Source organism: Pelophylax lessonae (assembly GCF_965119305.1).
Source record: "Pelophylax lessonae genome assembly, chromosome: 3".
Taxonomy (NCBI): Eukaryota; Metazoa; Chordata; class Amphibia; order Anura; family Ranidae; genus Pelophylax; species Pelophylax lessonae.
In genome coordinates, this window is record NC_138770.1 from 410,425,182 (window position 1) to 410,448,650 (window position 23,469).

The 23,469-nt window shown below is 42.6% G+C and overlaps 1 protein-coding gene across 6 annotated transcripts in view; it reads right to left on the reverse strand.

Annotated features, from left to right (window-relative positions):
* The window catches only part of FAM184A (family with sequence similarity 184 member A), a 322,784-nt gene that overhangs the window by 292,675 nt on the left and 6,640 nt on the right, over positions 1 to 23,469 (reverse strand). For 5 of the 6 annotated variants that reach the window (XM_082249803.1, XM_082249800.1, XM_082249801.1 and 2 more), the window contains exon 1: positions 11,733 to 12,085. In XM_082249803.1, coding sequence (XP_082105929.1) covers positions 11,733 to 11,912 — 180 coding nt within the window. In that variant the 5' untranslated portion in view covers positions 11,913 to 12,085. Of the gene's footprint in view, positions 1 to 11,732; positions 12,086 to 23,469 lie in introns of those variants that run through there. The other variant, XM_082249799.1, reaches the window with a different exon arrangement.

The following is a 23,469-nucleotide window of genomic DNA, read 5'->3' on the forward strand; positions in this document are numbered from 1 at the left end:
ACCTAATGAAAATGAATCCTGCATTCTTTAGTAATTAAAAAAAAAAAAAAAATTTCAAGACTGATGAAACTAGATAATAAAAACAATGAGATCTAGCCTTTTCTCTAAGCCTTTATTCCTTAGTTCTATGACTGAATGTAAAAACTCATTTACATACAGCACTGGATAACTTACAACTTGCATTCTCTTTGTGCTGGGATGTTGTAAGACATTCATATGATGTTACAGAACCGTGGAACAGCTGTGACTGATCTAATTTTCAATTCAATGTAAAGGAGTAGAGATATATGCAGGCTGTCACTGTTTAGCTTTTCCAAAAATATTATTAGCTTCAATAACTTTAGTGTTTTGAATCACCTACTGTGAACAGTGCCAGGCCCTGTAAAGGGAAAAGTGATGCAGGGTTCACACTAATCCAGAATGTGGAGCTCTGGAGTACTGTATCTGAGCGGAGAAAACTGGGTTTTCTGTTTTCTCTGGGTTTTGTAACACCGGATCTGGGTGGGGAGTTAGAAAATTTTAAAGATTATTGGGTAGGATGAGCCCTCAATCCTGGAGTACAGGTCTTGCTGGAGGCCCGCAGGCTGTGTAAGAATGCAGATGCAGACGCTCATTATAAACAAGGACGTGACCATAGTGCAGGGCTCCTGTCAGGAGATGGCATACTCCCATTAGGTGAGGTGCTCTACTCAGGAGACAGCACTCTATATTGGAGGCGAGTTTCCTAGAGATGGCCATGCATAGATTGAAGTTTGGCTGGGGCAGCATGGTCTGGCGGAATCTCAATCCATGGGTAGCCACTGTGGTTGAACAGAAGCCAATCTACTGATCAACTTCTGTTCAAACACCATGTTGGTATTTTTTCGCTTGATCAGTGCTGCAGGCAATAGGCTGCAGTGCTGATCAGTGTATCATGAAATCAGGGAGTCTCCCTGTTTTTAGAATACAAAGACACAGTGGGGACGATTTCCCCATCCACCTCAAAATTGTGGATGGGGGAATCAGGTCAGTTTTCTTTGATCAACCTGCTGGTTAAAAGAAAGAAACAAACTCATGTATGGCCAGCCTTACCTACAGGATTAAAATTGTCGGGACAGCTAAGCAAGTCTCTTGGTCTGGGTGAGCTGAGACTACTAGAAGAGTCAAGAGGACTGAAAGAATCTGTAAGCCTCAGAACAGACAACTAGGGGTGCATGGAGATCTCCTTTTCAGAGGACAGTAATTGGGCCCATGCAGCAAGGTAGCTGTAAATACAGGCTGAGTGAGCCATTGAGACCAGGGAGCAAGGAGAGTTGGGTGAGATAGTCTGAGGGACCAATAGAAAGATCAGCGTTGCTGAAGAGGGAGCCAGGTGGCTTAGCATTTTTTTTATTATCTGACTGGTTGGTGAAAGTATATTGTGTGGGCAACTGTTTTAGTGGACTATTTTGTTTTTGGCTACCCAAATTTAGCCCTGTAAGTCAGAGGGATGTAAGAATATCTGACTTGCATACCTCTAGATCATAAACTGAGAGTACTAAAACCATTCCTATACACCAATTGTCAAACTTTAAAAAGGCATCAGCTTACTGCCAGGTAGGAATTCTGCTTCTACAATGGGAACAAACAATAATGAAAACCTTTAAATTGTATGTAGATATCTGTCTTTAGAAGAGAAAGTAAAAAGTTGCACAATGGGGAGGTCTAAGAAAGTGAGTTTAAAAACCACTTTACTACAACTCATGCACTAATTGCTCACATCACACAATGGAGGAATGCATACAGTATGTGTGATGGTTTTTCCACTCCTTTAGTATGAGATTTGTAATGAGCACAGAATTCAAAAACAGAAAAAAAAACACTAATCCCCCCACTGTCGAAATTCAAAAAACACCTTTAAAAAAAGACAGGATAAGCAAATGTCAAGTTACTGATAGTTTTCAAACATGGATTGAGCACACAAACTACATGAATAACAGATAAACCTTTTAGTTCGTTAGTTAATGCCATTACTAAAGGTTGAATGATAGTTTTTATGCTCTCATATTTGGAGATTACTTTCCCAAGGTAACACACATAGCAATGTAGTTGGCATAGGCATGCATTAGCATTATCGCCACTGGCGGAGCTTCAGAATTGCAACCCCACCCATGCTCCAGGTTGCCCATGTGGCTTCCCTGTCACATTAGGTTTTGCGTTGGGGGGGGGGGGGGTGTTAAATTATAAGAACCGATCCCCAATATGGCTCCCCATGCAGTAGCTGAAAGCTGTCTTCTCCTCCTTTCCCTCTGCCAGCCCCTTCCTTATAAATGAACAGGAAGGCTGTAAAGAACTCTTCCTGTTCATTCATTCTGTGTAGCTGAGGCTGCAGAAAGGAACCAAGGAATGTGTTTCATCTCTCCCTTTTTCTATCTCAAAAGTAAGACTTCAGAGGTGTAATTAAACTCCTAATATTTCACCAAAACAACCCCTCCCTCAAAAAAATGCAATGTGAAAAAAATAGAAAAAAATGCAACAAATAATTATTAAAATGTAAAAGTAATTAAAATGTAAAAAATAATTTAAAAAATTAAGGAAGGGTCCATTCACACGAGTTCTCAAGCTCATACAGTTCGAATGAGCGGTTTGTTTGTGTGGCTAGCCTGTTACTCTATGGGGAGGCAGCGGCTGTATGAACACAGCCACATATCCTATTCTAAAAGGTTTGCAGCTTTAGGTGATGGCCCCCAATGTGTGTGTTTGGGGCCATACACCTGAATCCACATGCCTGTCAAGTTAGGACCTGCAGCTGTGTTTGTACAGTTTTTGTGTCCCCATAGTGTAACGTAGGTTGCCTGCCCACAGCTATAGTCACATAAGAAAAATAAAATCTGGTTCCCACTGTACAAGCCACACCACAGCACCCATGTGAATGAGTCCCAGGATCTCATTCACATACTGAGCTTTATTTATTATGTCAAAATGTGCACAGCTTCTCCAACATCCTTTGACCTACTCTCTCAATATGTAAATAAAGATCTGATATTATTCTTTAGCCACTTAGAATGTCTTGGCGTATGGTGGGATTATCTTGGTCCATCGTGGAAGCAGCGGGTGGTGGTAGGGGCCCTAGGTCAACTTTTGCATCAGGGCCCACAAGCTTCAAGCTACGCCTCTGATTATTGCCATGTGTGCCAGCACAGAGATGGGAAAGATCTCGCTCTGACCAGCTCTGCCATAAGAAAAGTGTTTCTGAACTTCCTTTCACTGTGCCAGTGGGGAGATGGGAAATATCTCCCACTGAGCAGCTCTGCCATGAGAAGCGTGAAAGCACTTCTCTTTCCCTCTGAATCTGCAGGCAGGGAGATAATGTGCCTACGGGGAATTTAGAAAGATCTCCTCTCTGACTGACAGAGTGCTGCAAGGGACTGGCTGTCTAGCAGGAGAGCTCACATGATTATACCCCAAGCTCTCTGATTGGTTGGAAAGCCAGTATCATGGAACTTCTGCAAAGAGAGGTAAGAAAATGATAATTGGTTGTGAATCCCTGATCCTTTACACCCATTTTCCCTTCCAAGTTGTTCCATTTAAATTCATGCAGATGCAATGCAGGTATTATCGCAGCAGCGTCTGACCTTTTTTACCTGCCTGGCCTTGTTTATGTTAATAGGTAATTGAATTAAATGTTTTAATACGTTAAAAAATAAAAACATTAAGAGTCGGTTCACACTGGGGCGGCACGACTCTGTACTACTTCGGGGGCGACTTGTGCAGTCCCGTGCACTGCGACTTTGGCACGACTTGCACGGACTTCACATAATGGAAGTCTATGCAAGTTGCTCCGAGGTCGCCCCGAAGTAGTACAGGACCCTTTTTCTAAGTCGGAGCGATTTGTGTCGCTCCTATTAGAACAGGTCCTGTAGCGGTCAATGGACTGCGAGGGACCGCGACTTGTCAGGCTGACAAGTCGCCTGACAAGTCGCTCTAGTGTGAATCGAGTCTAAAATGTTGGTTTAGATTGATAAGTGTTTATTTTGTTAACCCCTTCGTGATCACGCTAATGCCAAACGTTGGCCACACTTCACCGGGTGGCCGTCGGCAGTGATCTGTGCAGCAGGTCGAGCGTCTGACATCACTTCCATTTCCGGTGGTTGGAGCGCAGGAGAGTCACAGCGTCCACCACAGTAGGAAACAGCCTATTTGTATGGAGAAATTGTGAGTGTAATGATGATTTTTTACTTGAATAAATAATTGTTTTAAACATATTACACTATGGAAATGTATTTCCATATTTTATTCATATGGCGGATGGTACTTGGTGGTGAGGAGGATAGAGCCCTGAAAGTAACATCATAAGGACAGTCTGGAGTGACCCCCATCCCTGAGAGGAGGTGTGTGCCTTGGTGGAGATCTATAAGGCTTGTCTCTTACCGATTTCTGGTAAGCAGGGAGGAGAGAGGGGAGCACAGCTCACAGCACTGCAGCACAGTGTGAATTCACAATTGCTATCCAGTTTGCTCAGTGGACACTGACCACTTCCTTGATTTATATTTGGACAGTTTGATGAAAGGACTCTTAAGTATTAGGAGGAGGAGCCCAGCTATAATTGTTTTGCACAAGCACTTGTCACTTTATTGTCACTGCGTGAGATTTTTATTGATATTGTCACTATATTTATTTATTTATGCTAACGGTACTATTACTTATTAAGTTATTGTTTATGCAGCACGGTAATAATATTAATTTAATTATTGTATTAATACAGTATAGTGGAGAGTAATTTATTATTGCACAATTTTAGAGCAGCGCTGACACCTTTGCACATAGACACTTTGAAGGAATTTATTCCTTTTTATCAGCAGCAGCCTAACTAAATTTAGTTATTATAGTTTTTGTCATTTTTAGCACCAAAATTCTTGATATGTCACATTATTTATATATTTTTATATATATTTAATTTAGCACACATTCCTAAGCGCAGGTTCTCCCCCAGGTCTTTTCAGCTGTGTCCAAGAAGGCTGACAGGGTGTGAGGAGAGGAGAGCCGAAAATCGGCAAATCCACACAGGAAACATCTGCACTAACAATTAGGGCACTGATCATCAGTGTCCTGATCATCAGTGCAGCTCCAACAGCGCCCACCAGTGCTGTTAATCTGTGCCCACCAGTGCTGCCAATTTGTGCCCATCAGTAATGCCTGTCAGTGCCACCTATCACTGCTGCCTATCAGTGCCCATAAGGGCTGCTTATCAGTGCCACCATCAGTGCCGCCTATCAGTGTCCACCAGTGCCACCTATCAGTGCCCATTAGTGCTCACCAGTGCCGCATATCAGTGCCCTTCTTGGCCGCCTATCAGTGTCCATCAGTGCCCATCAGTGACGTCTATCAGTGCTGCCCATCACTGCCCATAAGTGCAGCATCATCAGTGCCTCCTAATCAGTGACAATCAGTGCCACCTATCAGTGCTGCATACCAGTGCCCATCATGGCCGCCTATCAGTGCGCATCAGTGCCACTTATCAGTGCCTATCAGTGCAGCCTTATCAGTGCACTTCAGTGAAGGAGAAAATTACTTATTTTACAAAATTTTATAGCAGAAACTTTGGAGAAAAAAAAACAGTAACGTCCATGAATTGTGATCTTTTCTTCCAAATTGTGATACTGATGATCCATGGAAAGACAAGCAAAGCCCTACTGAAGCAGCTGCCAATTGCATGCTTTTTGACCCTGTAATGGCAGCTGGCTTAATTCCCTGAGTCAGTCACTCTGCTGATGAATTCTAAAAGCTGTAGCTGGAGATGACATTTGCAGTAATTCTTAATAAATATTTCTAACCCATACATGGAATTCTGCTTTGCAGACAAAAGCTAGTATTTTCTCCTTTCCCTGGTATGCTCATTAGAAACAAACTGACACTTTGAAACAAGGTCATATTTTTTACAATTGATATCTGTGGATACCTAAGCAGCATACATAAATGTTCTTCTAGTGAAATTGTTATGAGATTTGCTAACCTGCTAAACACTGCTCTGCAGCTCTAATTTAATTGGAACATTGGCCAATCATGTGCCTATCAACGGCACGGGAACAATATCCTTGTAATTATGGAAGAGCAAACAGTGTCAAATTCTATCAGATCATCTGTTCTGACTTCATTTCCAGCAAAAACCATCACAAATGTTACCTTCTAAGAAACTTAATTTGTAACAATTTTTTATAATTTGAAAATGGCAATTTTAAACGTATCTAAGTCTGGACCAGTGACAATGATAACTAATACAAAGAATTGTAAGTTAATATTAAAAGAGAAGTATGGACCCCCCCAAAAAAAAAAAGTATACTCATCTAGGTGGATGCAGCATCGGTCAGATGCTGCATCTGTCCCCTGTCGCCCCTAAACTGAGAACGGAGTGATCAAATAACTCTGATCAGTCATTTATCCTCTCTGCTCTGAGCACAGAGCCATGAATGTCAGTCGCTGGCTCTCTGCTCTGCCCCCTCCAGCACTCATTGGATTGTTGAGCTGTGTAAGGGAAGGGAGGGCTGGCTCAGTCTCCCATAGGCTCACAGAGGCTGAGCCAGCTGCTGGTCTAATGTGACAACTAATATAAAGGATTGTGAACTAATATTAAAAGAGAAGTATGGGTCCCCCCCCCAAAAAAAAAAAAAAGTATACTCACCTAGATGGATGCAGCATTGATTAGATGCTGCATTTTTCCCTCGCCGCCCTTTACAGTGAGAACTGAGTGATCAAACTATGCTGATCAGTTATTTCTCCTCCCTGCTCTGAGCAGAGAGCCGTGACTGTCAGTCACTGGCTCTCTGCTCTGTCCCTCCAGCACTCACTGAACTGCTAAGCTGTGCAGAGGGCCTGGTTCAGTCTCCCAGAGGCTCACTGAGAGGCTGAGCCAGTTGCTGGTCTAGGCTGCTTGGTGGATCCCTACCGTAAAGTCGGGATCTATCCAGTGTCTAGACCGGCTGAGTGATGTCAGCCGACCGCAGGCTTTAGCCCGCTGTTGGCTAAAAACAGGTCACAAGAGTGCAGTTTGGCCATACTTCTCCTTTAAGGCCTCCTTCACACATAGTGTATGTGTGTTGTGTTGGCATTTAAAAGGCACCCCAGAGCACATATATAGTACAAAGCAAAGCACCCCTGTTAGGGTGAATCTCCCTAACAGGGAAACAGACAGCAATAAATACCTATTTGTCTATTTCTCTGGAATTATTGAAAGTTAAAGAAAATCCTAAATTTCGGGTTACCCCCCAGTTCAGTAACAAAGGGGAAATCTTCTAATGGAAACACTAGTTCTGGTGACCTTGGTGATAGCCAGGGAATTTCTCACTTTGTAGGGATTTCCCATCACTTCCTGTTTTGGCTATGGGAAAGTAAAAAAGAGAATTTCCCAAATGTGCCATCTGCAGGGGTTATAACCCTCCTTAAGGCCTAGTTCACACTGGCATGGAAAGCAGGTTTTTGAGGGGCGTTTTTAATGCCCCTCAAACACCTATGCAAATGAAACTATGGACAGCACCTCAACTCCTTCCATTCTATAGTAACGCGCCACTTTTTAAATGCTCATTAAACGCTTATCAAACTGACCTATTAACGTGCATTAAAACTATAGGCGTGTTTGATAAGCTTCAGTATTTTGAGCAAGTAATAACAAGCCCTTATTCTTTCAAAAATGAAAAAAAAAAAAAAGTTTTATTTTAAAGTGAAGTCATTAGAAAAAGGCTGAGAGTTCAAATGTTGGGTATAGCTGGTAAATACAGATTCAAGCATATACATGCGTACAAATACTTATGTATGCCCCTGGATGAACGTACATACACATGCATGTATTTACACAAGTACAGCCACTGATTTCTATGGGTAGCGGAAAACTACACCTGTGGCTCCCGGGCTGGGAAATACACTCCAATTTTGCATTGTATGGTTCTAGGTGTGCATGAAGCTTTACAATGAATTTTGGTAACAACCTGATTAGTAAAGCTTTTCCCCAGCCAGCAGGGATGTTTTCCCTCTGCTTGGAAGCAGAGGGACCCTTTGCAGAGGTCTGACACATTCCCAGAATAAAATCTATAGCTCTGCAGTTAGCAAAGTTCATGCTCTCCACTGACTGGAGAGTTTTGAATCAGTGGGGGCATGTTGGATTTCTGCAAGAGTAAACACTACTTCATAACAGCGAGCCAGGATCCCACTCTGCAGCTGCTGGCTAGACACAGGCTGTATTCCTCAGGCTGTGGCTGCTAATTTTAATTGAGGGTTCAACTGTTTTTTTTATTCCTGTTCCTGCACCTATCATCTAGGAAAAAAAGCAATTGAAACTCTTGTCATTTACAAATAGGTTTTATTACAGTCTTTGTATACCCATTACTTCTGTTACAGATGCCAAGTTAAAAAAGAGGAAGTAAGGGGATATTTCCTTAAAGCGTGTTTTGGTTGTAGCGTGATTGAATGCATGTTTTACCTGCGTTTTTTTAGGCGTGTTCCCTTTGACTTCTATTAGAACAGGCGTTTTCATAAAGAGGCATCAAAGTCCTGCATGCAGCATCTTTCAAGCACCTTCAGAAAATGCATGTTCTAATAGAAGTCAATGTCAACGTGCCTAAAAACGCAAGTAAAACGTGCAAACAATCATGCTGCGCCCAAAAAACAGTGCACCAGTGTGAACCCAACTTAAGTGGGGACACAGACAACAGTATTACTTGACAGATGTTTTAACCCCTTCATAATCCATCAAAAAAAATATTGTGGCTGGAGTTAATTTAAAAATGACCCTTTCATTATAGTGTCTAACCTAAAAAAAATCCTTTCAAAGAAACACAAATATTGTATACTTTCTGGTATTCCATGTCTCCAAACCCACGTTATGTTACAGATCTCAAGCTGCTGCAAGCATCCAACATTTTTGGGTGTGTCAAATAACTACTCCACCCACCATGCATTGTGGTTCCTCCCTCCATTTCTAATGTAATTACAGATTTTTTGCACCAGAAGGAGAAATGAGAGCATGCGGTGGGGGTGGGGCAAGGATTCAACACACCTGGATGTGTTGATAATCTGCAGCAGCTAGAGGTCTGCGGTGGAGTTTTAGGATACAAGCCAATGAAAAGGTAAGAGCTTCTTTTACCAGCGGACTTTAGTTTAACATTTTAACATTTAAATTAACATTATATTAACAGGGTCGCTCTAAAGCTACATTCCAGGAATTCAGTTTGTAAAAACTGAAGGAGTTAGGTCCAAGGAGCTGCATGACATCTCCTTGGCTTATCTTTATTTTTTTGTTTTTATATCTGACAGGTTTATTGTTCTGCCGGGAATTACACTCCAGACATACAGGGCTGTAAGAAAGGAGAAAGGCACATAGAGCAGCTATGTCCACTTCTTCCCTCTGCTGCCCATTCACAGAAGCCTTTGTATTTTGTGAATGTGTTCACATAATGCAAAGGCTTCTAGGAGGAGGGAAGCGGTGGGCATAGCAGCTACAGGGACTGTCCTGGTCGAGATTCAGAGCTCAGAAGGATCAGCTCTGCATCAGAGATTGCGGTCTTCCGGGAGTACAATATAACTGTCAGATATAAAAAATAGAGCTAATCCCTCGAGGTGTCACACACCTCGCTGGACTTAACTCATAGTGTACCTTCATTTTTTAGAAATAAGCTGAATTTCCTGGAATTCGGCTTAAAGCACTGGTAACCAAAAGCAATATATGCCCCCCAACACATGTGATATTTTCTAATGATCTCTGTATGATGAATAAAAAGTGTGTATCAAGCTGCTTACAGCAATTTGAATACATTAACCTAGAAAACCATTAGAGCAGAGGTAAAAAGGTCAAGAATCATTGAACTCATTTTCTCCATCCTTTACAGATTGCTTAGCACAATTTATAATATTCAACATGTTGGTTTTGTGTTCTGCAATTACACTACATATGTTTAATTTAACATGCTGATACATGGCCATATGTCACATTAAGTCACAAAGATACATAGACATAAAATACCTATAACAATTATGTGTTACTACATTAAATTTAAAATCAAATGTATTTAAACCATTCAGGCCCAGATGTATCTATGATTGCACAGGTTAAGGATTTGTCTTCCATCCTAAACAAATAGCAGCTAATAAGTGTTAATGCTCAGCACCCTTGATATATCTAGGTCATAGAATCTGCCAGAATCATGTCAGATAATGCTGAAAAACAACAAATGGCATAAATAAAAATAAAAAAAGCACATTTTGAGTATCCTTCCAATAAAATATTCAAATTGCTGATCTTTAGCACAGCCTTTTTAATGCATAAAACAAGCAATAGTGCTATGTAAGACAGCTTCTAATTATTATGTATACTACCAAAAATTCGACTTCATTTCCCTTGACAAGATATGTACATTTGAGTAAGAAAGCCCTGAGCTGAACTTGATATGCCATTGAGGATGGCAGTGCAGCGAGCATTTCCCTTCTGGCTAATGTAAATATACACATATGTGCATCCTTTTTTGCAGTTCAAGCCAGTTAAGCTTTTTGTGTATATATTTACCAATAAATGTATTCACAGTAATGCAGGCTGAATACATTAAACAATGCTGTAAAATAAAATAGGCAGAATCTGGAAAAGCCTTCTTCTCATTTATCAGCGGATATAAAGGACCAAGTACATGCCTCAATTCTATAGGCAGGCACTGACTAGTTCAGTGTGTACTCTGCATTCCAGCAAGCAAGCCAGGTGTAAAAGATAACATCCACAAGTTGTGCCCAGCATGAGGCACACATCAGGTACTGGTAGCCATATGAAGGCTCGTACCTACTAACAGTTCCACATACACCATCAGTATATTGGTGAGTCGTGAGTGTCATTCTTTTATATCTTACTTCCAATCTAAAATATTTACATGCGTTACAGTATATGACAGTCTGCAGCCATGCAAAAAGTATCATTTATTAAAATGAATATGTCACAATTCATTACAATCAACCATTTTAAGTAGTGCATGCGATGTTATACTTGTTGGCTATTTTTTTCTTTTCTTGTGATATGCTGCTGTGCCTCTTAGAAATTATTTGTCACAGGCATATGCAAATGGAAAGAAGATTAACTTAGCAGACATTTCTTGACAAAAAAAAAAAAAAAGATGGCCCCCATCATTGAACCTTCCAAAAATTAGGAAACTCATGTAGATTATTGAGCGATTATAGTAAATAAAAGAGAGATACTCTATGTGTGTAAGACAAGTCCGTATAATTAGCGGTGGTATATAGTGGGAGCTCAAGCAAAACTAAAAACCCAAAAGCCTGTCTAAGAATAACAGAAAAAAAATCAATTATACTCAGATATGATTTGTAGGATATATTAGGTATTACCACATGGGAAAAGAAGCATGTCTGCAAAAATGATGTCACTAAAATGATATCCAGTTTATCTACAAATATAAAAATAAACACCTATAAAATATATGAATATCTAAACCTGCAGAGTTAGCACATCCACCAAGAGGAACATTGCAGAACGGTGAAGCTCACGCAGGTATTGCAGCACTACCATGTTACTGCATAAGTAAATCTAAGTTCCCCAAAGTAACTATACAGTGATATCAGGAAACTTATGAATGGCTCTCTACTATACTGATTTCATGCAGTCTTGATTTTTAGTGTTAAACGCCTTAAACAGAATTATATCCCACTGTATGATATTAGAAGGAAACAATTTGAAGGCCAACCTAAGCAAACATTCCAACATCATAGACCCATCAGCAACTGTCCGTTACCTTGGTCAGCTGTGCTATCTTTTTGCTCATCTTAAGGTGCAGGTCTGCAGTGTACTCCATGTTCAAGCCAGCTTGATGTGCCATCACGCCAGAAGACGAGGTTACAAACTTGGCAGCACTGGCAGAAGCCCCTCCACCATAATAATGCTGTTGCTGCTGCCAGCTCATCCCGGTCGCCATCTTCAGGGCTTTAAATCCCTCTCACCTCCCCCTAAAAAGCAGTGAGAGAGGATAGGAAATTGTTGACACTCCAGAGACAATAAAACCACAATGGGAGATGAATTAAGAAAGAGCAATGTGCTGATGTGCAGCCTGAGGGATGTGACTGTGCAGTGACTGAGGCAAGCGTTGCTCGCTCCCCCTCCCTACACTGTGTGTGAGGATAACACAGACTCCGTGAGTAGGGAGATCCAATGAAAGACTACGAAATGATTAAGGGGATGTACAAGACAAGAAAGGGATGTGTATTTGTACTCTAAATACATTTTAACATATGTAGCATCAAAGGACATATGTGAAGAACATATGCAGACAACTTGTAATTTCTATAATCTTCGGAAATATATTCTTCATTAAATTCTATATAACCTTGTTGTGCAAAGGTATCGGAAAGGATACAGTAAATATGAAAAAAATAGAACGCACCAGGGTTTACATGGGCACATTTCAGAACGATTAAACTTTGCAAATAGGGTGCTTTTATCATACATCCCAAATATAGCCAAATTTCTCATTACTGTGCAAGGAAATAGTAAAATGTATGTATGTCAAGTGTTCATTTATTATTGAATTACTTAGCTAAAAATTAAATACATCTTGAGAGGGTTCATAAACTGTTACCTACAATTGCCTCCAGGGCTGTCATTAAAAATTAAGAGACCTTGTACAGCCTACCTGACAGGATACCTGCATGCTCCTTTACAGGCTACCTGACAAGACCCCTCTCTTAAAGGGAGTACTGCTTGTACCGAACTAATGGCAGCCTTGCTAACCCCCAAACACCACCCTTACCCTGCTGCCCTAGGCTCTGGCTCACCAGTCATGTAGATACCAAAGAAAGATAAGGCCCACACTCCACAGTGGCTGTATCTTTCTTTGGTATCTTCATGGTCTACGGTGGTGAGCCGGGGCGAGCACCTGCAACAGATTGGTTGTACTTTTTCCTTTGGGCCTGAGCAGTGTATGTATGTTTGTTGGTCACCAGTCATTTGCCTTTATGATAAATACAGGTATGGCCATGTGGTACTTGAATAACAGTAGTATAATGCATATAAGATAGCTGAAAGGTGTCCAAAATGACAAGCAGACAGTGTGAGCCACTTGGCCTGCCATAGGAGTCATACAGTAAGCTGGAATAAAACATGCATTGGCACCACACACATCCCAACAGTCATCCCCATGGCTGCGTATGAACCCAGAGGGCTGTGCAAGTGCTGTTTTGTTGAGGTGGAGGGGATGAGGGCTGTGAACCAGAGGAGGAGGGGGTGAGGGCTGTGAACCAGAGGAGGAGGGGGTGAGGGCTGTGAACCAGAGGAGGAGGGGTTGAGGGCTGTGGATCAAAGGAGGAGGAGATGAGGGATGTGGACCAGAGAAGATGAGGGCTGTGAACCAAAGGAGGAGGAGATTAGGGCTGTGGACCAGAGAAGATGAGGGCTGTGGACCAAAAGGAGGAGGAGATGAGGGCTGTGGACCAGAGAAGATGAGGGATGTGGACCAAAGGAGGAGGAGATGAGGGCTGTGGACCAGAGAAGACGAGAGTTGTGAACCAAAGGAGGAGGATATGAGGGCTGTGGACCAGAGAAGATGAGGGCTGTGGACCAAAGGAGGAGGAGATGAGGTGAAACACACGGATGTTGCTGAATGTATATTTTCCATTATTTCACTGATTTCCTGTAATTGTGCAGCAAAAAAACTTCATGGAAAATTATTACTTGCTTACAGTATATGACAATTTTATGGCACCGTTTATAGAAGCCCCATTTAGAAATGATGCGCTGCTGGATCTGGTAATATCAAACCATGCAGAGATAATTACTAATGTTCATATAAAACAGGCATCACTAAATGGCGGAGTGGATCTGGACCACGTAACAGTCGTATTCGGACCGCAGCCTTGCCAAACAGATGACTGAGCGCTCTCTCCCACCCACCAGCCCGCTACTGCTGCTGTCTTCCTCAAGGAAGAGAAAATGGTGGGAAGCATGGCAGGTCTGGATACAGGGAGGGACTTTTCAAGTTAAGAAGCAGGTGATTGGTTGCTAGGCTGCAGGGCAGTAAAAGCAACCATTCACCTGCCTTTAACATGAAAAGTCCTGCCTTCTGTCAAGACCTACCGTGCCTGCCATCTTGTGTGAGCAGGGAAGGACAGTAAAGGGAGTCAGGCGGGGTGCTGCCTTGTGAGGGGGACTTGATATGAAAGAATTATTGTGATGAAAAGGACAGGGTCGGTAATATAAAGGAAGGACTTTGATGAAAGATGTGGGGCGCTCTAATATGAAGGAAGGACTGTGATGTAATGGAGGGTTTGTAATGTAAAGAGGGGTCTGTGGTGTAAAGGGGGGACTGTGATTTAAGGGGGGTGGTAATATGAAGGGGGGCTGGGCTGTGATGCAAATAGGGGTGGTAATATAAAAGAGGGAACTGTGATGTAAGATTTGGGGGAAGGGAGGACTATAATGTAAAAAGAGAACTGTGTTGTAAGGATGGGGGCTGTGATGTGAAATTGTGACTGAGGGCACTGGTGTAAAGGTAGGGACTGTGATGGTGGGGGGGGGTCTGTGATGCAAAGGGAGATTATGATGTAAAAGAGGGGGATGTAATGTGAAGGGAGGTCTAGGAAGGATGTAAAGGGGGAGACTGATGTAAAGCGGGGACTGAGGGCACTGATGTAAAGAGGGATTTGTGGTGTAAAGCGGGCTGGGATGTAAAGAGGGGACTGAGGACACTGATGTAAAGACTCGTTCACACTTATTCAGAGATCTGTTTTTCTGCACTAGAAAAACACAGGTCTCTGCCAGGGCACACAGAAAACAATAGTTATCTAAGTGCACTGTTCAGACTGCAACAGTGCCCCTGAGCAGTATGGGGCAAAAAATTGCATACTGTGTACATTTTTCTGCAACTGACTGGAGCTCACCCGAAGGCTCTGTGTACAATCTGTTACTATGTACTGCAACTGAGCTCTGGGGCATAAAAATGAATGAAATGTAATTATGTCACTGCGTTAAAAGTTGAAAGAAACTAAAGGACACAGTGTGATGCAGTTAAATGCGCATTGTACTACCACTTCCTGGACCGCACACTTACAGGTGCCCATTCACTAAAATCTTTACTTTTTACCATAAGGGCCAGTGTGATCGGGGCGGGGATTGTGATGTGTATGTGATGTGAAGAATCTGAGTGATCGCAAAAATATGAGACCTGGACCTCCGCTGGAAGAAAATTTTACTGACCAGACCCCTGTGAATTTTAATTCAGTAACCCTGATATAAAAGAACATCTGTCTATGTAGCAATGACTATACATAATTTAAATGTATTGTAAGCTGTAAACAACAAACTCAAACTGGAAAGATCTAAAGGAATTGTTAAAAACGGTCTCTGTGTTTTTATTTCTTTTTGACACTTTTTTTGGTAAATGAGTAGGGGTACAATGTACCCTCTACTCATTTACATAGGGGGCAGGATCTGGGGGGCCCCCTTTTAAAGGGAGCTTCCAGATTCTGATAAGCTCTCTGCCTGCAGACCCCCACAACCACAAGCCAGGGTTGTGGGGAAGAGGCCCTTGTTCCCATCAACATGGGGACAAGGTGCTTTGGGGTGAGGGGGACATAGCCCCCCCTGCCCTAAAGCTCCACGCCCATGTTGAGGGCATGTGGCTCAATATGGTTCGGGGGGGAGACACTCGCTCACCCCCCCCCCCTTTCCTGGCCTGCCAGGCTGCATAAGGGTCTGTATTTTGGGAGGGACCCCACAACATTTTTTTTAATTTTGGCATGGGGTTCCCCTAAAATCTGTACCAGACCTGAAAAGGCCTGGTATGGATTGGAGAGGGGGGGCATGCTGTTTTTTTTCTGACTGAGATTGTGTTCAAAACTGATGAGATGTGCGATTCAGATGCGTTCACATCGAAAGCAATGAGCCTGGAATTCTCACACTGCCGCTGCAGGGCATATATGTGAACTGGCTCCATAGAAAAGGCTAGAGGTTCACGAAATTAGAATTGGATGCGGTTCAAAACACATCCAATTTGCATATACTGTATGTGAACGGAGCCTTAGTAATAGCATACAATGCCAAGCTGCAAGCTCCAAGAGTTATAGACTCCATAAAGAGAGATATAAGTTTGCCCCTGTACAAATCATTAGTAGGACCTCATTTGCAATATACAGTTTAGGATATTGGGGAACTGGAGAAAGTGCAAAGAAGGGCAACCAAACAGATAAGAGGCATGGATGACCTCAGCTATAAGGAAAGATTAGCTGAAGTGAATTTATTCTGTTTGAAAAGAGACGATTAAGAGGATCTATTATTACCATGTATAAATACATGAGTGGTCCATAGTGAACTTGGTGTAAACGTATTCACTTTAAGGTCATTGCAAAGGAAAGGCTTCTTCACAGTAGGAGCTGTGAAAATATAGAATATACTCAAGAACTAGTTTTGACCAGTTCAACAGATTGTTTTTTTAAATGCACATTTTATAACTTTGTAGCTGAAATAGGGCCCAGAAACATAAGTGCGCATTTTGGTTTTTATATTTGATTTTCACCAAAGATTTATTCAATTCAATCGTGAACCAATGTAATCCCAGCAGAACATTACCAGTAATCCCAATTCCCAATTTATAACCATCCATTTGAGTGGAAGCTCATAATGGTTGATGAATTTAAAATCTTTCTTGGCCTTACACTAAATATGGGAATCACAAAAAAATAACTGCAATCCTATTGGTCCATGCACCTCATTCACCATATGAAACTGCATTCCTCGGGTATTTTTAGGACACATTAAAAAATAATTATCAGATTCCTGTATTTTAATGACAATTCCCTGTGCCCTCCCTGAATTCAGCAGGCTTTACAACATTAGACCACTTATCAATTATCTTTCTCTGTACCAAAATGTATACTCCCAATTAAATTATTTCCATTGATGATTCCCTTTGACTATTTACAGGCAGGCTGAGCATCAAACAATACTGTATCTCCTGAGTAAAAGTGCCAGAGATGGAGTAAGGTTATATGAATTTTGTAAAGGAGCTACAGGGAACATATGACTTCCGCATTTACCATGGGAAAGACAACCGCCTGGAGCCCCCTGGATGCCCAAATTACATGGGCAGCAGTGGAAAAAAGAGTGAGGGACCTTATGTCATCCCTTTTTCATCAGGGATAGCATTTCTATGTGGACAATTTCTATACCAGTGTGCCACTTTTCTGACACATTTCTTCTGAAGCAAACAGTAGCTTCTGGCATAGTGTGAGCAGATCACAAGGGCTTTTAATAAAGGCAGGTCACCACAAAGCTGAAAAAAGGGGAGAATCAGCAAGTTGGCAAAGGAACTCTTGGCCCTTAAATGGAAGGATAAGCAGGATGTATATGTCCTTTATTCCATCCACCAAGACACCTCAGTGGAAATCCAGGGAAGGCATGCTCTGGTCCAAAAACCTCATTGCATACATGAATACAATCAATTCATGGGTGGTGTAGATTTTAATGACCAACCAATGAAGCCCTACTTGGCAACCAGAAGATCCATTCACTGGTATAAAAAGTATCCATCTACCTATTCCAATTGGCCATTTACAACTCATCTGTCATCTTTAAGTCTACAGGAAAACATGGCTTCTTCCTAAACTAACAAGAGGTTGAAATAGCACTCATTTACCAATTAGGCCCTGCACCTGAAAACCTACATTCTGATTCAGTCAGCAGCCTGCATGAGTGACATTTCCCCGATATTCTCCCTCCTACCAAAACAGACCGAAAACCCCCAAAACATGTTATATATGCTCCAAAGATCGGATAAGGCTTTGCACACTTTACTATTGTCCCAACTGTTCTTCACAACCTGGCCTCTGCATTAAGGATTTCTTCCGCCACTACAATACCTCATTAAAAAAAATGTGTGAAGGTTTGGTGAAGGTGTTTCTGTTACCTCTTTTCTCAACCATATTTCTGCCTGCTGCCTGGACCAACCATTTACCTGCATACTGGCCATGTCTCTGCCTGCCTCCTGAACTGAACCTGGCCTGTTTGCTGACCAGGTTTCTGCCTGTCGCCTGGACTGATCTTTTGCCTACAAATTGACCAAGTCTCTGCCTGCACCTTAACGGACCATTTGCCTGCATACTGATAAAGTCTCTCCCTGCCACCTGAATTGACTGTGGCTTGGTTTTGACCAGGTTTCTGTCTGTTGCCTGGACTCATTCTTTACCTATTTACCGACCATATCTCTGCTTTCAACCTTCAGCCTGTTTATTGACCACATTTCTGGTTGTCGCCTGGACTGACCCTTTACCTGCATACTGACCATATCTCTGCCTCTCGCCTAAACTGACCCTGGCCTGTTTATCGACCACGTTTCTGGCTGCTGCCTGGACTGATCATTTGCTTTAATACTTACCATGTGTCTGCCGATCACCTGAACTGACCCTGGCCTCTTAATTGACCAGGTTTTTGTCTACCATCTAGACCAGTTCTTTGGCTACTTGCTGACCATGTGTCTGCCTGCTACATATGCTGACCCTGGCCTGTTTATAAGCCATTCTTCTGCCTGCTGCCTGGAGCAATCTGTTGCCTGTTTGCTGACAGCATCTCTGTCTGCCTCTAGTATTGACCCATCTGCATGTCCCACTGAAACCACGGGTACTCATTTGGTTACCCTTTCTTTAGCCTTATGTACTTCTTGTCCAGTGAACATAGCATTGTGTATGGGGCAGCCATGTACCAGTAACTTAGACCCGCTTGGCTTTTTGGAACAAAGATTGCTGTAGATGAAGCTACACTAATCTATATTGCCTGACCATTCAGAGAGACCATTAAAGTACATTGTTTTCTATACAGCGTTGCTTGATTTTTGGGATATACAAGATGAAATGTCAGGTACATGGATAAAGATTTTACACATGTGGTATCAACCATATTCGTGAGGAGTAGCAGAATGTGTTTTGGAGGTGTACATCTAAGTATGTGTATGCTGTGTGGTAAAAATATCTAATGTATAAAAAATACATTTTCATTTCACATTTTCTGAAAACTTGAGACAAAAATGACCTTCAAAATTCTCAGTATGCCTTTTAGAAAATACCTTGTATTTTTTGTTTTGCAAACTGTGGTCATTTTGTGGATGTTTCCACTATTCTGGTGCTTTAAGGCCCCCCAAGGCCTATGCTGTGTGTGTAGAAATATCTTATTAGGCAAAATTTCACTTTTCACAAAATTGAAGCCTTGTCTAATGTTTTTTTCTGCCCAAGCCATCCCAATATGCTTATCGCTCACTTACCTAGCCCATGACAGCTTTGAATTGGCATCTCTCAGTTCAAAATGTAAAAAAATGCTTTTTCAGCGATCACTTCCTGTATCATCATGTGACCATCCAGGAAACTTCATATCCCATCATGCACTGCCTTACTGCATCACAGAATATGTTGTGTTTACCTCTCTGAACCACAATACTACCTCTTTTTTCTACTTTTTTTATTTCCACCCACTTTTCTACTTCTTCCTTTAAGGAGGCCATACACTGTACAATCTGATTGTAGAATTTCGTTCAGATCTGAAATCAACTATATAGTGCAAGGGCCTGCCTGATTTGATACAAACTGAATGGATTGTTCAGGCGGGTCTTCCTGTTGTGGTGTACAATAAGTTGTGGTGTACAATCAAATTGCATAGTTTATATAAAGCTTTATACAAGTACAAGGAAGGAAGTGGCTGGAGACTTTCAGCTGTCATTGTTTTTGTGTAAACACACCAATTTCACTTTCAGGCCCCATTCACCACTAGTGTAGTGGGAACGCAGTTTTTTTGGCACCTTTTTACCACAAATTGCATAGGGCAGCCCATTGATTTCAACAGGCTGCACTACAATGCGCAAAGTAGCTCAATGGACATTTGACATGTTGCGATTTGCACTTTTCTTACTGTGTATTTTGCCACATTTGGCACGCATTTTATCATGCGGCATAGTGCATGTTTGCTTATGCATTTGGGGTTCAATTAACAATCAATGGTACTGAAGGCGTGACTAGTTCATTTTAGGTGTATAAAGGCCGCCATACACCGTACAATCTGATTGTACGATTTCTGTACATCCTCCTTTAGATTTACTAAAATGATATAATAGGAGGACACACCCATCTATCCAATCACTCTGTATCCAGTCAGGCAGGCCCCTGCACTACATTGTTGACAGTAGATCTAAAGGGGATTGTACAGTGTATGTTGAGCTTTACAGATTTCCAGGGACACACTTCTGTTTTCAATACTACAGCTCTGCTTCACATAGACTGTTACTGTATGTGATCGCTCAGCTCCTGAACATTCTGCCAAATGAACAATCTATGCAAGAAAAAGGTAAGGTACAAAATGATTAATCAGCAGAGGAAGACACTGGCTGTGTATGTCTGCATTGGATAGGCATGTAACTGCAGAGGTGGGTGGGAGAAAACTCTTAGAGAGGGGGGACAGGTACAGGTTGTGTGTTAATGAAGTCAGCCGCTGAAATACTTCTTGTAACGGTTTTCATGTCCCAGAGGACAAATACCAGGAGGATATTTTTTTATAGGAGACACTGAAGGCTGAGGTAAGGCTTGCCATGAATATAGAGTAAGCTTTTCTTTTCTGCAGTGGAGGTACAATGACCACTTTAAGACCAGGCCTTTTTCTGATATTTGTTGCTTACAAGTCAAAATCAGTATATATATATATATATGATGCCAGGTACGTGATTTTGCGGTAAGTGGTTAACCCTCTCGCTACCAGAGTCGTGTTTGCATTTTTTTTGCACACACACCTAAAAAACATTTTAGCCCTAAAGATTACAGAAAACCCCCCAAAACATTATATATTTTCTGAAAACAGACACCCTAGAGAATAAAATAGTTGTTGTTCCAAGTTTTTATGTCACACGATATTACCGGAAAATGTCAGTAAAAAATACACTAAAGTTTACTTTTGGGCACAAAAGTGCAATAAATGACCCAATTTTTTGTTAAAATATAAAAGACAAGGTTGAGTAAACAAATACTCAACATATCAAACCATGTCCAAATTTGTGTGCGTCCGTGAAATGGCGACAAACTTCAATACCCTATATTTTCCATAGGTGACACTTTAAAGGTCCCCTATAGGTCATCAGTTTAGCGATACGTAGGAGGTCCGGTGCTAGAATTTTTGCTCTCACTGCGGAGTCTGCAGAGATAAGAGATATAACATGTGTATCGCAATCAGTGTTTTCATGTGTAGGTTTCCCCCGACGCATTCTACACTATTACCTCCTTGGCAGGACTCTTTTCTTTTGGTCACTATGGACGTAAAATCTCTTTACTCCTGTATTCCGCACAATCTGGCACTTCAGGCTCTCATATTCCATTTACAATGCTACAGTACACATGGTATGGATCTGAAGGAATTTATTGCCATGTCTGTGGCCTTCCTTTTGGAACACAACTATTTTATTTTCGACCAGACAGATTACCTGCAGTGCAGGGGTGCTTCCATGGGGGGCGAAGTGTTCGCCCTTCTTGCCAACTTGTACATAGGATGGTGGGAGGAGGAGTTTCTCTTCTCCCCCACCAACCTTTTGACAGAGGCCATCAGGTGGTATGGTGGTTATATTGACGATCTGAATGTAGTGTGGGACAATACAGCTGGAGACTTGGTGTTCTTCACCACATATGTGAATAATAACTCTTTGAACTTAGAATTCCGTTTTGAGAGTCATCCCACTCACATACATTTTTTGGATGCCACTCTCACAGGTGATGTGAACGCCAACATTGTAATAGGAATGTGCTGGGAATTCTTTGGTCTTGGCTACCAGCTGTCATCCAATGCACACTATCAAGTATGTGCCTGTGGATGAGTATATTAGAGCAAGGAGAAATTGTTCTGATATGGATTCTTTCCTTCATGAATGTGATAACATCACCTCTAGGCTGAAAGGACGTGGCTACAAACAGCGGCATATTGATAGAGCCATGCATTTAGCCTCCATAAAGGAAAGATCGCCTCTTTTAAATAAAGACAGGGGTAAAACTGACAAAAAGCACAAGATAAAAGGTTCTTCTTGTTCTGCCCAAAATCCAATCACCTTTTTCACTACTTTCTCACATGAGTTTCGTTCCGTAAGAGAATTATTTCCAAGTATCTACCATTTTTTTATGCAGATCTTGTTTCCATTTTGTCAGCGGGTTGCAGATTTTCAAGCCGCCGTTCAAGTACCCGGGAGAATATTTTATCCCCTAGCCTATTTCTGTCTTTTACGACAGAATAAGGCATGGTTGACTGTCTCTGGCTCATATATATGTGGCTTGAACACCTGCCGATTTTGCGACCAGCACAGCAGTAAACATAAGACCATTACTGCTTGTGCTACTGGGAGAGAATTTACCATCTGAAACTATGTCAACTGTGGCACTTCTAATGCAGTCTATGCCAAAGAATGTATGTTATGTAGACTACAGTATGTAGGGTGTATGTCACGCCCTCTGCGAGCCAATGTTAGCGAACATTATCATGGCGCTTCTTACACTAGCGACAAGGGATTGTCCAATGTCTCAAAACACTTTAAACATACTCATACTGGCAACATGAGTTCTTTTAAGTTCTGTAGTTTGGAAAGGGTTAAAGGTTCTCTCCGAGGGGGTGACACCCACAGGAAGCTCCTTGAAAGGGAGGTCCGGTGGATTTTTAATCTCCACACTAGGATTCTTCAGGTATGAACTACAGGTATGATGTGGACCTTTTTCTGAAATGATTCCATCCTTTAGTCTAGTGTATTGTTAGTGCTTTGAGTCATGAACTAGTTATCCTGTGCTATGAACTGCCCTATATTTATTCTTTTGGCTCTTTTATATGCATTGGAGCCCTATATTTTCACACAGGAGTTGCTGGCGATGTGCGCACCGCCGCCGGGGCGGGAGGCCGTGGTCGCGAGGTCGGGAAGCCCTCGGATGACGGCCCGGGAGGAGGAGTGGGGCCGGAGGCCACCGTTCTCCCGCGGGGAGCGCTCCTAGGGCGGACCCGGCCGTGACGGACCTGCCGGCCGTCCGGCGGCGTCTGTCTGGCCGTCTGGAAGCTGATTCGGGTCCTGGCAGACTCACCTGGCCCTCTGCAGTGGAGGTCCGGCGGACCGGAGGCGGGGCGCCTCCGACCACGGGGGCCGCAGGGAACCGTCGCCTGGTCGGTGGGACCGGCGCTCCCGAGGAGGACGGGAGGGGGGCGAGGCGCCTTGGGCGGTGGGCCAACATCTGTCGCTTCGCCGTGGTCGAGGGCTCCGATAAACCACCCTCTCATATATCCGCAGCAGCAATTCCCTCCGACCCCCCTGCCCGACCGGAGTTCCAGGCGCGACCGCCCGAAAACCGTAATTTCGGTCCGCTCCCCTGGAACTCCCTGCCGGCCCCGGCCGGCAAATCCGTCCTCATCCGCCACTTCCGCGGGCCGCCGGCGGAAAATCGCGCAAAGTCCCGGGGGCCAGCTTGGATCGCGCGGCCAGCCTGGCGCGCAGT